Raw genomic sequence first — 15,452 nt, forward strand, 5'->3', positions numbered from 1 at the left:
GAATATGTTAAAGAATCGCTTAATAGGTCACTAGGTATAGCATACAAAAAAGAATGGTCATAAGGGCAGCAATTATAAGAAAATAGCGGCAAAAATTGTGGAAATCAGATGGAGTCTCATCTACTTCATGCGTTACATGAAGTCAAAGCTAAAAAATGAAGAGGACCAATTAGAAGTTGTATTCTCTTCCCACATTACCATTCCCATTATTTATACATAAAATTTTCAATTAAATGAATGAATAAATGAAACAGTTAATTCATTTCTTATGACACCGGTACCATCCCTGGTTTTGAACCAATAGAATTTCATATTTGGCAGAGTTCCTGATTTACAGTCAGGATTTTCTAGATGAATTCCTGCTTTACACTTTTTTTGCCCCGCGTAAATGACAAGTACTCTATCTTACCAAGAAATTCTCTCATTGCATTTTCTTCAGCTTCTGGCTGTGTTTAAAATAATGGATTCATCAAATACTCTTCCTCTAAAGTGATCATCATTGATGCAGAGGGAAGTGCACATAGAAGCATTTCTTTGTAGTTTCTTTTCTAAAAAAAGCAAGTTACTTTATTAAATGAGTACGTCAGCAGTAAAACCATGAAAAGTTGTGAGGCTCATTTGTGAGATCGGTGCTTTCAGGATCTGACCTAAAAATGATTAAACTGAGATAATAATTATACATAATTACTAGCCACATAAACAGACCTCCACATCAGACTTTAATAGTGGCAATACATAAGCATGAGTACATAAATAACTATGATAGTTTTCTTGAGAAACACCTCTAGAACCCTTACATTTGCATGCAATGAACAAATTTCATTAGCCCTTCAAAGGTTTTACAGTGATCAGTTCACAAATACCATTAATTGTACAGGAGCAAACTGTGGTAAAATATCCTTCAAATTTTAGATAAAATCAACAAACAAAACTCAATAATGCTTGTAAATTTTACCTCTAAAAAATGCAAATAGAACAACATTTGACATTCTAAGTTACCAACCATTAAATGTTAGAAGAGTTAATGGAAACATTAGAGGGATTAATGTTAATTGTGACTAGCTTCAAGGCAAAAGTTTTCACCCATCCCTGATAAAGATAATTTTTTGTAACACTTTTTATGAAAGAGTTATTTCCTAGAGCATGTTCTAGAAAGTTTCCTTCTCTTACTATAGAGTCTTACTTATTTTACACTACACTGCCCAAAAGCTGTGCAGCTCAGAATGTCACAAATGGAAAAAATAAGTAAAGGAAGACACAAATGTAACCCAGACTAAATGTATTAGAGTGAACGTTCCCTGGTGAAAATACTCTGTATATGAAAGGTACAATATTGTACACACACACTTCCCACGCATTAAATGCTCATCTCAAATTGTATTTAGTTCAAATGGGTTATTGAATGAGGCAAATATGCCTCAACTTGGATTTACTGTGACAGTCATTTAAGCTCCTTAAATAAAAAGAACATCCAGAATGAGGCATGACCAATACTTAAAATATTCTCTGCATATACCAAAATATATCAATGCAACAATTTCAGAGTGTAAAAATCATTCGCCTTGACTGGGATTCGAACCCAGATCCCTCAATATCCGGTCGAGTGCTTTAGCCACTTAAGCTGTTCCTTTAAAAGCCCCAAAATTTCAGAGTTTAGGAGGACGCCTCGGTAGCTTAAGTGGCTAAAGCACTCGACTGGATATTGAGGGATCTGGGTTCGAATCCCAGTCAAGGCGAATGATTTTTACACTCTGAAATTGTTGCATTGAAATGCACATTAGCGGATGACACCGTTAAAAGTTACTGTTGCGGCATCTCCCGCAGTTTCTTTGGAATTTACCAAAATATATGCTTAGCTCTCCTTGCATGATGCAGTATCAAAAAGATAATCCAGCTGAAAATTGAAATATGATGTTCATGCGGAGAAATCAAAGTTTGTTAGCATGGCGGAAATGAAAAATGGAAGTCATAATTTTTTTGTAATGGCAGAGATAATTTTATCCCCATATGTTGGGAGGGAATTCTTTAATATTTTAAACGGCATAAAGGTAAGCATATACACACATTTATCCCATTGTTGTTTAGGATTCTATATTCGCAATTTTTTTAAATCCCTAATGTTATACTACAAAGTATCATTTCACACATTTTAAGAGATGGAAATGAAAGAACATTTCATTTAATCACTGAAGGACTTGTAGCTCTTGGAAATTGGTTTTAATTGTAGAAATTATAAAAACCATGTGGGTGTTATGGGTGGTCCCAATCATTGGAATGACCAGCATTTAGTAGTTCACACACAGTTGGCAAGTTGGCAGAAAATCAAAAATGCAGTAACCTGAATTGCAATTAATAAAGTGGTCTTGAGATGATTTAGATAAAAGGCATGTAGTCTGAGACCAAGAGAATGGTAGAGCATGAAAAATCTGTGGTAAAAATGAAGAGTTTAGCCTAATGGTTTAGAACCAACTTTATTTACATTTTAATTATATTGTCTGTCATAGCACACAAACAAAATGTTTTTTTTAACCTGAATATTTACCCTCTTCTCTCCTATTTAACCACTCCATGTTTTACAATGGAATAGGCATGAACATAAATTGGAAATAACCAATCTTGTCAATGCCAGCCATTTTGCATTTCACATATATACACAGCATATGGCTTGCTTGAAACATCTGTTTCCCTTAAGTTATGTTGCACTTACAATTACACTACACTTGCTGATGAGTGAGTCTAAAGCCTTCACTTTGCAGTTATAATAGAAAATATTACACCAATTGAGACCAGGCTTCCCAACAATATTGCTCAGAAAATATTAGTTCATAATATTGAATTCTTCAAATTTATTTCAATTTCAGAATATGAACAATCCTGTCTCTACAAAAATATTAATGAATAAATGCACCTTGTCATTAGAACTTGCACATAACCCAACATCCTTTTGATATTTTCTATTTTTTTTCAATGTCCTTTACATTTTCTTCCCCTGCATAAAATATGCATTTTATAAATTTATTTCCAAAATATACCAAATCTACCATCTCATTTCAAAGGATATATAAATAACTCTCATCCAAGCCTTAAAAAGGCAACAAATTCATGCCAAAAAGCGAAAGTTTTTGGGTGACATTTTTTCATAGCAAAATTTCTAGAGCTTCTGTCCGCTCTAAGTTCTTTTTTTTAATTTGGTGTATTTTAGAAACCAGATTCTTTAATACTTAACACACACTGATGACTTGAATGGCAACAGTATTAAATTCTCAGCCTAGTGTGACCACAGCAGTAAAGAGTGAATATAACTGCGTACACCACTAGCCATGCTTGCATCAAGTATTGAAACCTAATTGCTCTTAATCCTTCACACCGAACCTATTACTATTGAACATAAAAATATAGGGAACAGTCCTCAATGGATTAATTTATAGCCAAAAAACTGAATGTTACCCTAATTATCATATATTATTCATAACATTCAAAACTTTAATATTATACTATACATCATTGATATTCCTTAAAGAAAAATAATCTCCTATATAAACTCACAAAAGCATGCTTAATTCTACAGTAAAATGCACTGCAAATAAATAAAACAAAACTAATTTATAGGGTAAAAAAGAAAGTGTTCAATGCACTAATTTTCAGGTTCAACAACAAATTATGTTTTTAATATCTTAAACCATAAACGCAGTAATCAACCCGAAGGTCGGTTTGGTAGGTAACGGTGTGGAGAGTTCACCCAGTACTAAGCCCAACGGCATGTGAAATTCACACATCAGGGTAGGGGGGCCAGTTCCTTTCCCTGTGCCAGTGGTTCCCCAGGAAGGTCTGGAACCCAAAAAATCACATGGCTTGGGTGCAGCTGAGGGTGCCCAGAGAGATTTGCCCAGGAATCGAGTGTGGACCCTTTGGTAAGTAGTCCAACACTCTACCCCTGGACTACTACAACCCCTTTAATATATTATACCTTTATATAAACATATAACACCTTTTAATATAATTTAAACCATCAATGTGAAATACCATGAAATATGAAATATTTTGAAGAATGAAATTGCAAAGTAGTATTTTAATTTTAGTTTTAAATAAAAACAGTAGCAGGAACTAACTTTTCTTTTTCATCAATCATCAATGGGAAACAAACATTACTGGATTGACGTGGTGCCAATTATGTACATTCTTCCAAATGAGAAGCATGATGTGCAAACACCACGATGCTTTATTCAGCAAGTATCTGGGTAATACGTAATGTCAGTCCACAAAAAATCTCACATATTGATGTGAGAACGAATATCAGGAGTCCACTGTTTCTTGATTTTTAGTATTACTGGCTGAATTAGATGTTGCTGCGGTGGAAGCTGATGGTGAAGATGCCTGCGAAACTGGCTGCGGTGGATTGGTATTAGTGGATGTAGCTTCTTCCCTTTCCATTTGCTGAATGAGCCTATGTCGACGTATATTGTATAAAACACCATCAAGACTGGTCGTCTTCTTTTTAGCACTACCTTTTGGAGTTCCAGCCCCTATGGCACGTCTTGGAGTGGGTGCTGAACCGGAAAAGTCTTCGGCAAAATCAAAGTCTGATTTCTCTTGTGGAATACTGTAAACAAATTCATACATATAGATATTCACAATTCATTCCACCTAACTGAAAATACACTTTATTTAACCTCAATTTCTGGTAGTCAAATATCAAGTATTTCGTAGTTTATCTTATCTATATATCTACTTAATAACCACAAAATATCTAAACAGAACTTGCAGCAACATTAATTGCCCAGGGTACTATCTAGTCAGGTATATTGAACTCTTATGGTATATTAGACAGTTGGCACACACCAAGGACATACATTTCATTATTTTTATAATTTTCCCAACCATTACTGTTGTTGTTGTTCAGCCCAGGACAAACTTCTTAAAGTCATTTTTTTTTTATAAATCTACCAGTTGCATTTTCAGCTAATGGATGATTTAATTTAGAGAACATCAAATCATCAATAAACTACAAGAATTGTTATTGAGTTTTGCTATATTTTAAGTCAAAAAATTTAGTCAGCATCACTCAATTCTGTGAGTCAAATGGACCATGACTTCTCAGCTTGAACTGTTCTATTATTCAAGTACCTGTCATTTATAGAATGAAAAAATTGCCATTTTTTTTACTCTGACAGAAACAAGGAGCAGGATGAGACAATGCTGCAGAATACATGTGTCACAAAAACAATTCCCATCCCTTCCTAAGAAACCCATGTTGTAAATGACCCTCCTTTACTGCCAGAAAGAAAACGCTAATTTTCCTGAACAAACTTTTAAAACAGGATCACACCAGACATTTGTCAATACCAATTATCTGTAAAGAGAATAAAATTCTACACAGTGACGGTGCAATGAATATGAAAGATCACTTGAAACAAACAATGCATAATAATAGGATAGAAACATACAACGAGCAATCATATTTTAATAAAACTGGAACATACACTTAGGTTACACAAAAATAAATTGTAACAGTTCATTGGCAATATAAAAATAAAAAAGTTTAGGCTTTGTATTACAATATTAAAAGGCTAACATACTGTTATCACTAAAGGTTTTTGATATTTAGTTGCGTCCTGGCCAAAATATGAAGATTTTGGGTCAGTTATGGTACATTTCTCTAGTAGATGGTCTGGATGGAAGTATGTTACAGAGATACCCAAGAGTTTCCTCTAAACAACAAAATTTCTGCAATAAAGGTAAAAGAAGATAATTCCTGTCAAATGATGGTTGAAAACATCTTAATATCAAAGAAGTGCCATTAGATAATTACAATGCAAAAAAGCTGTAAATCCATTAGTGTTATAGGCAAAGATACTCTTTCTGTATATCATAAAGTAGAGATTATCTGAGGGCAGATTTCCAATTGATTCCAACAAGAAGCATTCCCTCCTCTCACCCACTCCCATTCCCTTCTGTGTCACCCCAATTCTGGGTGGCAGGAGACATTAAACTAATTAGAAAAGACATGACCTCTGCCAGAGGATTTTCCTCTTGTGTGTTTTTGGAAGGAAGGAAGCAGATGCTGATGAACAGCATCTTCAAGACTAGTCTACACATGTATTTTTGGTAGGACGGAAGCAGATGCAGATGAATAGCATCTTCAAGACTAGTCTACACTGAGCATATAATTGTTGGAGTCCACCAATGTTTGTACGACAATTATTGGTTGAGACCATTAATCAAGAAGTCACAGCTATTTTGAATAAACAAGAAGAAAGAAGAGTCTCATCAATTATCGGGAGGAGTGAAAGACAATTGACACCTTTCAAACAAACTTTTTAGACATAAAAAATTAGAAAACATACATTTTCCATATCCTACAATTCTTACTGGAAAAAATTTCATCAAACAAAATGTATGCTGAAGTCACGGAGACAGCTCCTATGGCTTCTTAGATACAGATTCAAGATAACTGATATGCTAGCAAATAAATAACATTTAAAAGTCATTTTTAATTACCTGAACACTTTTATGATACACTAAGTTCCATCCTTATGTGAATCTGAGTTGCATGAATCCATTTACATGAGTTTCCACAATCATATGGCATTTATACACTAAATTATAGTTTACCCTTTCCATGGATGATGCTGGCATACGTTAACTGTGCTATAAAATTATTTCGAAAGAGAAAAAAAACAGGTGACCAGCATGTCCAAATGCATATTTAAAAGAGAAACTAATGAAATGCCACCATTTCCTGCACAATATGCATTAATATGAATACTTGTTTTTAACAATGCTTGCAACATACTTTGAATCACATGGCTTTTGGCACAAATTAACCCAGGCAGGAACATAGAGTGTAACTTTCTAGAGTTGACTCCAGTTTTTTGAAACACAATTTCTTTGGTTGTACATACATTTCAGCATTCCATAATGGTTCCCCAAAAAAGAATTATTATTATTATTATATTACATTATTATTAATGGTAGTCAACTGATTAAGGTAAGTTATAAGTTAACACCGACAAACTATGTACTGCTAAACCTCTAGGGCCTGATCCAATACGACATTAATTATAACACCTTACCCTAAGATAAAACATTGTTAAACTACAAATACATTCTCCCACACTTCATTCCATCTGAAGAATTCCAAAGATTATTCAACAATTAAATAAATAATAACAATTTATAAATGATGTTGATTACCAAATGTTTGAATTTTATGTACTCTGCTAAATTTGAAGATAACTGCTGACTATTGCAGGAAATTAGGGTCAAAACATTTCCTGCCACGAATTTGACAGAATGAGCCACTTCAGGCAAGAAGCAACTAGGATCTTGACAAGATAAAAATGAAATACATATTATACACACAGATATCCAGGGTACGAATTCCTCATAAAATCCTCTCAAGCAATATTTTTAGTAAATCTGTCACCAAAAATGATTTCTGTCTGCTTGATGACACGTATGAAGATAGTACTTGGCCATGGGGAACTTCAGAGCGAAGGCACTAATTTTCTATGAAATGGATTGACATACACTAAAGGACACTGAAATAGAGAACAAAAGTGTATGTTGCATGGGGTATATTTCAATTTTTGCCTTGTGAAGTCGACCAGAACTGGTTCAAAAGATACTGATGTCCAAAATACTTGTTCACAAGGTGGTCATCCATTTGTTACCAATTAATATTCTTAAGATTAGCATTAAATTTTCAGAAATATTATATGTGATCGGAGCAATATTTGCGTGAACTGGTGCTACTGGTGGCCATGACGCTGACTATAGCCCTGCCCACTAGCGGCGCTAGTTGCCTGAGATCCAATGAGCCACCTGTGCATGGCGGATCATCGAGCTGTGAGTACCAGTTATGTTAGTTTCAGTTATCCTTGTTTTTACTGTTTGTCGAAAGTGGAAATTGATGAAACCATGGAGCAACGAATCAACATCAAGTTTTTTGGTCAAGTGCCGTAAAAGTTATCAACAAATTACTGAAATGTTGACAGCTGTTTACGGTGATAATGCTCTGAAGAAAGTGCTTACTGTTTAGATCCTACCCTTTAATTTATAATTAACCATGGTTACAACATGGCAGCCAAATGAGGTCAGAATTAATTGAACCACGTACATTATCATTACAGTATTAAAAGTTAGAATTAATATTACTATATTTTATAATAAAATTCATGCCTCTAAATACATGAATCAGGAAACGGACAAGACTAAAAGATTATTACGTCATGTAGTCTGTAAAAACACCTCAAAGATTAAAATACTTCAATTCACCGTTTGTCATGGTGTAATGCAGGTACTCACAACGGAGAAAACTGCCACATAGTTCTGTCAAGCTGGCCCTTATGTGGATAATTCGTTTGCTGCCCTTTTCTTGTGCATATATGGAATTTTCGTACTCTATAAAGGATCAAACAAGACCTACGCACTAATAACTCCCATACCTCGATAACTTCAACAACCGTTACCCAAGATGGTAAAATTAAAATTTAAGTTGCACTCAAAGTTTTCCCTTAAATCGATTGTTAATTTAAGAAATATGTTCACATATACTTGACTTGGAAAATCTGAAGTATGCCAGCAAATACTCAATAATCTTTTATGTTATTGTCACGGTCGGTATCTTATTATATACTGATTACAGCTTCCCTTTCTTAAATTCTATGACCACACCTTTCTTGAGATTCCTCTTCATCTGGATAGTAATCAGTTTCAGCAGGAGATGGGGCTCTCCTTCCTGGGCACTGCCATTCTAATTCTACCGTTTTTCCTCGGTCCAACATTTCATAAAGACGAATTATGTCCTCTGCAGGAGGCTCCCAACCTCGTGATCCCTAAGGAGTAAATGAAAATTTACAAGGTGGGTGAAATTTAAAGCTTTTTTCATGTCATTTAAATGCTAACATAATCTGTAATTTGAATAATTCAACTGGAGTAAACATATTTCGTGCTTTAGTGTGCGACAGGGTGTGATTCCTGCAAAACACAATACCGCTGTCAGAACGAGGAAGAAAAAGATTGATGGTGGCTTACTTGTATCTGCGTAGACCCTCTCTGAAGCAAGTTTGCACAAAGCAAAAATCCCGAAATAACTAAGATTTTTCTTTATCAGAAATAACTTCCTTGTTTCTATTCACTCACCTTAACTTTCCCTTCATACCGTTCATCATCTGAGCATTCAACGCACCAGTTATCAAGTGAATCCTGATCTGTGGTCGACTCGGAGTTTTCCAAAGACATGACCATTAACGGTTTTAATCTTTATTCTTGTCTCATTATTTTTAAAAGCAAAATTATTCCACTGCCAAAATTGGGCTTCAAAATAATCAGAAAAATGCAAAGAAAATCTGTGAATGGCCAACACTGCTTTCAATTCAAACTTCACCTCAAAACTTGCGCACTGTTCCTTCTCTTATTTATCGGTATTCATTTCGATAATTTTCGATGGTTTCAGAAATGACCGTTAATAGCGGTAATAACCACTAGGCTGATTCAAATCCCTTTACTCGTGGTAGAGAGACATTCGGCTGATTCGGAGACCGTGAATCGCCGGTTAATCAAACATGATAGGAGTTTCATAAGGCTTTTTGAATAGACGCTTAGAACCTTAAGACTTCACTCAGATTTTAGTCCATCTAATAACAACTTCTTTTCGTGAGCTGGCACTCCTCATCTGGAATGCCGCCGAGCAAACGATAAATGTTATCTAAATTACGAAGGCCCTATTATATCCAAATAAAATTTCATTTCAATTAAAATAAAACAAAGGTATAATAGGAGATCATTCTGAACATTTATAAATTTAAATATAGGTCAGCGTTCTTATGAGGAAAAAATAATTCCCCTTAAATTAGGAGTCATAATACCCGAAGATATTCATTCCTCGTTCCCACTCACACAATACATCTAAATTTATGTTCATAGCTTTTCATCTGTTTGGAAAAACATATTTGATAAATGTAACCGGTATTTTAAACTAGCAAACTATTACGAATAACCACGAGATCCAAGTAAATTCCATTGATTAAAAAACTCATTTGTTCCTCCTGTGCAGTAATAAACCTCTTCAGAGTTAGTCCAAAAACAATTAAGAATATTGCCTTCAAGGAATAAGAAAACATCTGAATATTTAAGTGATATACAGGTCCTACCGACCTGTACCTACAGACAACGAAACAGAACATAAAACTTGCTTTTCCTTAGCGAATCTTAGAAAATCACCAGAAAGCAAAATGTTTTTCACATTTCTCTCATAATAACATAATAATAACGAAACGGAACATTAGCTTTAGCAAAGTAGTTTTCATGAACTAATGCAGTATTGATTGTAAAAGAGTAACCAATCATAAATTATAGTTACCATACCAAGTACTTCCTCATTTGTTTTCCTTTCGGTTCATTTCACCGTCTCCATTCTTCTCCACACCTACATTTCAAAAGCCTCCAATCTACTTCTGTCTTCCTGCTTCAATGACCACGTTTCCGAGCTGTACATAACTACGCTCCATATCAAAGTTTTTACGAGTATTTTCTTAGCATCCTTACTCAACGTCCCTGCCATCAACTCCCTCCTCTTGTGAAAGCCTCTTTTCCTAGCGCAATCCATCTCCTTACGTCCCTACTACGACCATGCTGGTCTAAAATACTTCCGAGACACGTAAACTGTGCTACCTGCTCTATTTATATATATATATATATATATATATATATATATATATATATATATATATATATATATATATATATATATATATATACATACGTGTGTATATATATATTTATATATATATTTATATATATATATATTTATATATATATTTATATATATATATTTATATATATATATATATATATATATATATATATATATATATTTATATATATATTTATATATATATTTTTATATATATATATATTTATATATATTTTTATATATATATATATATATATATATATATATATATATATATATATATTTATATATATATATTTATATATATATATATTTATATATATATATATATATATTTATATATATATATTTATATATATATATATTTATATATATTTATATATATATATATTTATATATATATATTTATATATATATATATTTATATATATATATATAAATAGAGCAGGTAGCACAGTTTACGTGTCTCGGAAGTATTTTAGACCAGCATGGTCGTAGTAGGGACGTAAGGAGATGGATTGCGCTAGGAAAAGAGGCTTTTACAAGAGGAGGGAGTTGATGGCAGGGACGTTGAGTAAGGATGCTAAGAAAATACTCGTAAAAACTTTGATATGGAGCGTAGTTATGTACAGCTCGGAAACGTGGTCATTGAAGCAGGAAGACAGAAGTAGATTGGAGGCTTTTGAAATGTAGGTGTGGAGAAGAATGGAGACGGTGAAATGGACCGAAAGGAAAACAAATGAGGAAGTACTTGGTATGGTGGGCGAGGAGAGGGGTTTGTTGGGAGAAATCCTAAGGAGGCAGGAAAAATGGATGAAGGGCGTACTGATCGGCAGTGGAATGTTGAAGACTGTAATGGAGGGGAGACTGTTAGGCAAACGAGGAAAGGGTCGGAACCGGATGCGGATGTTGGATGGGATGAAGGGAGGAAAGAAGCACACAGAGATGAAGAAGGATTTGATGTAGAGTAGGTTGCTGGATTGTGTTTTGTTAGGGATCACAAAATATTAATTTGGTAGTTGTTTCCATCCAAAACGAGCCTTAACCTGTACAGTACTTAATAATAATATATATCATTATTATTACGAAATTAAAAACTTACGGCAGACTAAGTGAAAAAATCGTGTCGCACTCTAAATTTCACTTCGCCGTCAAAATAATCATGAGAATTATCCATGTAGATTTACTCAGAGTACAGTAACAGACAATTTGTCCAAATACCCGAAGAGCAACGAAAGAATAATGCAACTCGACGAGAAAAACTTTCACTTCGGAGATTCATCAACATCACTATCATTCCTTCCGAATGAGCAAACATCTGTTGACATACATCGAGTTTTTGAATAAATTAAGACCTGATGAAAGTAGCTTGGACTTTCATTTGTTACTGCCGACTAATGGCTCTCTCTGGGAACATGAATTTTTGTACTCAATTCCATCCTGTGAAAAAAATAATTTTTCGGAGACGAACAGTTAACCTTTCTAAACAATTTGATTGTGTATAGAAACTTTACTTTGGATCGGAATTACAAGAGCGTTATTATTTGTTTCGATTCTCTCAAATATGAGATCGCTATATGGAGTAAAATCAGAAAAAAAGTATAATAAGCTGTGAAGTCGTGTTACCAGAAGAATGAACTTTGAATATTCCTTAATTTAATATTTAACCCGCTGTTGAACGCTAATCAGTTCCCTCCGAACAATAGATAGGTATTTTTATGAGAGAATTCTGTTTTTTACATATACATGTATGTGTCCAACAAAAGCTGAAGTCATACATATTAAGAGCAGTCCCCGTGAGGTAATAATTTCTGAAATTATCATCGCATCGAAGTATCTTTATTCAATAAGTTTCAAAAGGATAAATGAGTAGGCACTTGATAACCAATAAATTTAATTAAAATTATATGCGAGCCATGCGGACAACGGACAAAAACAGGAAAGATAAATGAAAGACAAATTTTCATTGAGCTTCCAAATCACATTCAAAATAAAACAAACGTGAGAGTAACATTTAGCTGAGCTACTTAGATAACATTCGGCAATAGAGAGTAAGTGACATTAATACCAGTAATGGTTCACATGGCTCTAGACCAGCTGGCGTTTGCCTCAAAGAAGATGGTCACCTTGTCTCAAAGGATGAGTCTACAGGCAAAATTTACCAGAGTCTGCCTGTTTTTTTTATTTCGCTGTAGCGTTCATTGATGTATTCTGTATCTAATACGGAAAAATCATCATAGAATAAGAAGGGGGTATACAAATAATTAAAATGAGATTCGTACAGCAAATGAAATCCACCGCCGTGATTACGCCATACCCTCCAACTCTATGCTAAACAAGAATGAAGTTTCAGCTCCGATTAACTAGCATGGCTTCTTAGATGATCATCCTTCCATTAGGATGAGTAACCCAACCAATATTGTGTGGGATTAGCAAAGGCACCAGGCAATTTTGTTGAAGCATTAAGGCCGATATAAATGCATACTGTGCATTTTTCAGATATAATATTTATAAAAATCACCCTTCCATATATACAATAAGTTTCACTCGCTAATTTTTCTGCAAATGCTGAATTTAAATAGCACCGGATGCTCCACGGTGAAACAGTTGAGAGACACTGAACACAATTCATCACGTATTCTCAGCTTAAATCAGCATTTTCCCAACCCAGGGAAATATTCATGGTGCATATTTTCTGGTACACATAAAATGGTCCACGCTCACGTATTTTAACAATAAAATCCTGGATTCATAAAAAACTTTTTCTATCCAGCCACCAACAGCACACGTATGTAATACCGTTTCCCCCACGGAAGTGATTACTTACAATGCAATAACAATATTATTCAAGCATAATGACATAGGCATCCAAGTAGTGAACCTTGCGAAGTTTTCTATGATGCAAACGTTTTTGATTGGTCTAGTATCGCATTTGTCTGCAAGGAATATTTGTCCGTGAAAAAAATGACGAATCCTTAGGAAGACATGATTCAATTCTCAAACCCATCAGTCAATGTTACCGCCGATTTTCGGAGGAGAATGATGAAACACCCCACCCAATGAAACGCTATGAGTCCATCCCATAGAGGGATTCTTCTCCAGAAAGTGTTGGCATTGTGGAAAACATTTGACTTCACCTGGATGGTTATTAGGTAGAAGTTTTGACGCTAGTGTCAAAATGTAAATCACGAAGTCTCGGCGAGGTCATTGAATTGGGGGGAGGGAAAACGTTCTCTTATCACCTCTCAATTACTCTCGTAAAGTATACTATTAAGAGCAATAAAAACGCTAAACGAAACTGACGTAAATCAAATAAGAATTTAGCTGGATCAATATTCAGAAATAAAATCTAAGGTGCGAAAAGGGGCTATCTCTTTAAGAAAATCCCATTATTAAATTAAAATTGAACGTAGCTACGTTACAGGAGTAAACTATTGAAATATTATTTCCACGAAGTCATCTGTTTCCCAAGATAAAAAGTTTTATTCGTCAATATATTCAAAACCCACTTATTCGGGGATATTCATTTTGAGGTACCTAATCATATTGATTTCATCTTATCCTCTCCCCATTGCTGCGTATTTCACTAGAATATATTCTGGAGTTCAATATGAAAATAATATCAATACTATTCATAAAGTTTAAGGAAATTATATGCACACTTTTAATATAAATGCAACCCTAACTACACTGTGGCGATTGTTCGCTTCCCTGTCGAAGAGGTCATGGGTGGCCCCTTCAACGCCTGCAGCACTCAAGGAAGAATAAACAGGGGTGCCCACAGTAGGGGGTTCAACACGCAAACTGAGTTATAACAATTTTTGAAAGTGTAAAAGAAAAAATCGACATAAAAGTTTAAGATATTGGAAACGCGGATCCCAAAATTCGATATGTTGTTGGTAAGAAGTGGTTCAACGACATTATTAATCAATTTGCTTTACATGAGTAATAGAAATCTATAATAAAAAAATTATCAACATCGGTGAAATAATAATAACTTCTATTGTTATTATGCCTATAATAAAAGAAAACGGTTTGCACAATTCTGCTACAAAAAATTTCATTCAGTTTAGCCTATATTTTATATTGAATGCAAAACATATTCGCATATAATGAGGAAGAAATTATGTTTTAAGCTTGGATATGACTATCTGCTTGAGTTCGTTAGGGGTGTGGGAACCTCTGGAAAATTTTTGTTTTACCAATAAATTAGATCGAAATCGTACTCGAAAACATGGATGTAGCTACACGTAGACAAAATTAACTCGATCTCAAAATAAATTTCCCCCATTTGTAATTAGTGCAAGTCTCATCCTGAGAAAAAGGAAATATTAGCATAGGCTGCATTTAAAATTACGACTTACTGATCGGCATAAACGTGACTACACATAAATTTCATGGGCATGAGGTACAGTTGGACGTTCTTTTCAATAATTTATTATTTCGGGTGGATAGTGATGATTACATGAATAGAGAAACGTCTATATCACTCTCTTTTCTGTAGCTACTATTTAAATGTGTTACTGGAATATTCAATATACATAGCTGAATAAATATTCCGATCTATTCTTTCTTCTAAAGGCTCTATCATTCGAATGCCCTCGAGTACCCAGTACCACCCATCCACCCATGACGTTATTGATTTTCGTCGTTCATGTGGTATAGTTACAGAAAATCTCGCCAGAGTTACGACACTCCGATACAAGTGCCACCAGTGGCGATAGCGGTCTCAAGCGGAATCAGGACTACAGAAAAT

The 15,452-nt window shown here is 34.3% G+C and overlaps 1 protein-coding gene across 1 annotated transcript; it reads right to left on the reverse strand.

Annotated features, from left to right (window-relative positions):
• Positions 1-2,125: 2,125 nt before the first annotated feature.
• On the reverse strand, positions 2,126-9,387 carry Pa1 (PTIP associated 1). Its single transcript, XM_071587503.1, has 3 exons — positions 9,145-9,387; positions 8,677-8,837; positions 2,126-4,600 (listed from the first exon to the last, which is right to left on the reverse strand). The coding sequence occupies exons 1-3, from the start codon at positions 9,247-9,249 to the stop codon at positions 4,294-4,296; spliced, it is 573 nt and encodes a 190-aa protein (XP_071443604.1). The 5' UTR covers positions 9,250-9,387; the 3' UTR covers positions 2,126-4,293.
• Positions 9,388-15,452: the final 6,065 nt, after the last annotated feature.

This window comes from Hetaerina americana, unplaced genomic scaffold (assembly GCF_022747635.1).
Source record: "Hetaerina americana unplaced genomic scaffold, ioHetAmer1.1.p SCAF_3, whole genome shotgun sequence".
NCBI classification, from domain to species: Eukaryota; Metazoa; Arthropoda; class Insecta; order Odonata; family Calopterygidae; genus Hetaerina; species Hetaerina americana.

What these genes read in the sequence shown, in the direction of transcription:
- Pa1 (XM_071587503.1), bottom strand. Translation starts at nt 9,249, where the DNA reads ATGGTCATGTCTTTGGAAAACTCCGAGTCGACCACAGATCAGGATTCA. An exon ending in GGTATGAAGGGAAAGTTAAG is followed by an intron (nt 8,838 to 9,144) that starts GTGAGTGAATAG and finishes TTTACTCCTTAG; the next exon opens with GGATCACGAGGTTGGGAGCC. An exon ending in GAAGAGGAATCTCAAGAAAG is followed by an intron (nt 4,601 to 8,676) that starts GTGTGGTCATAG and finishes ATTTGTTTACAG; the next exon opens with TATTCCACAAGAGAAATCAG.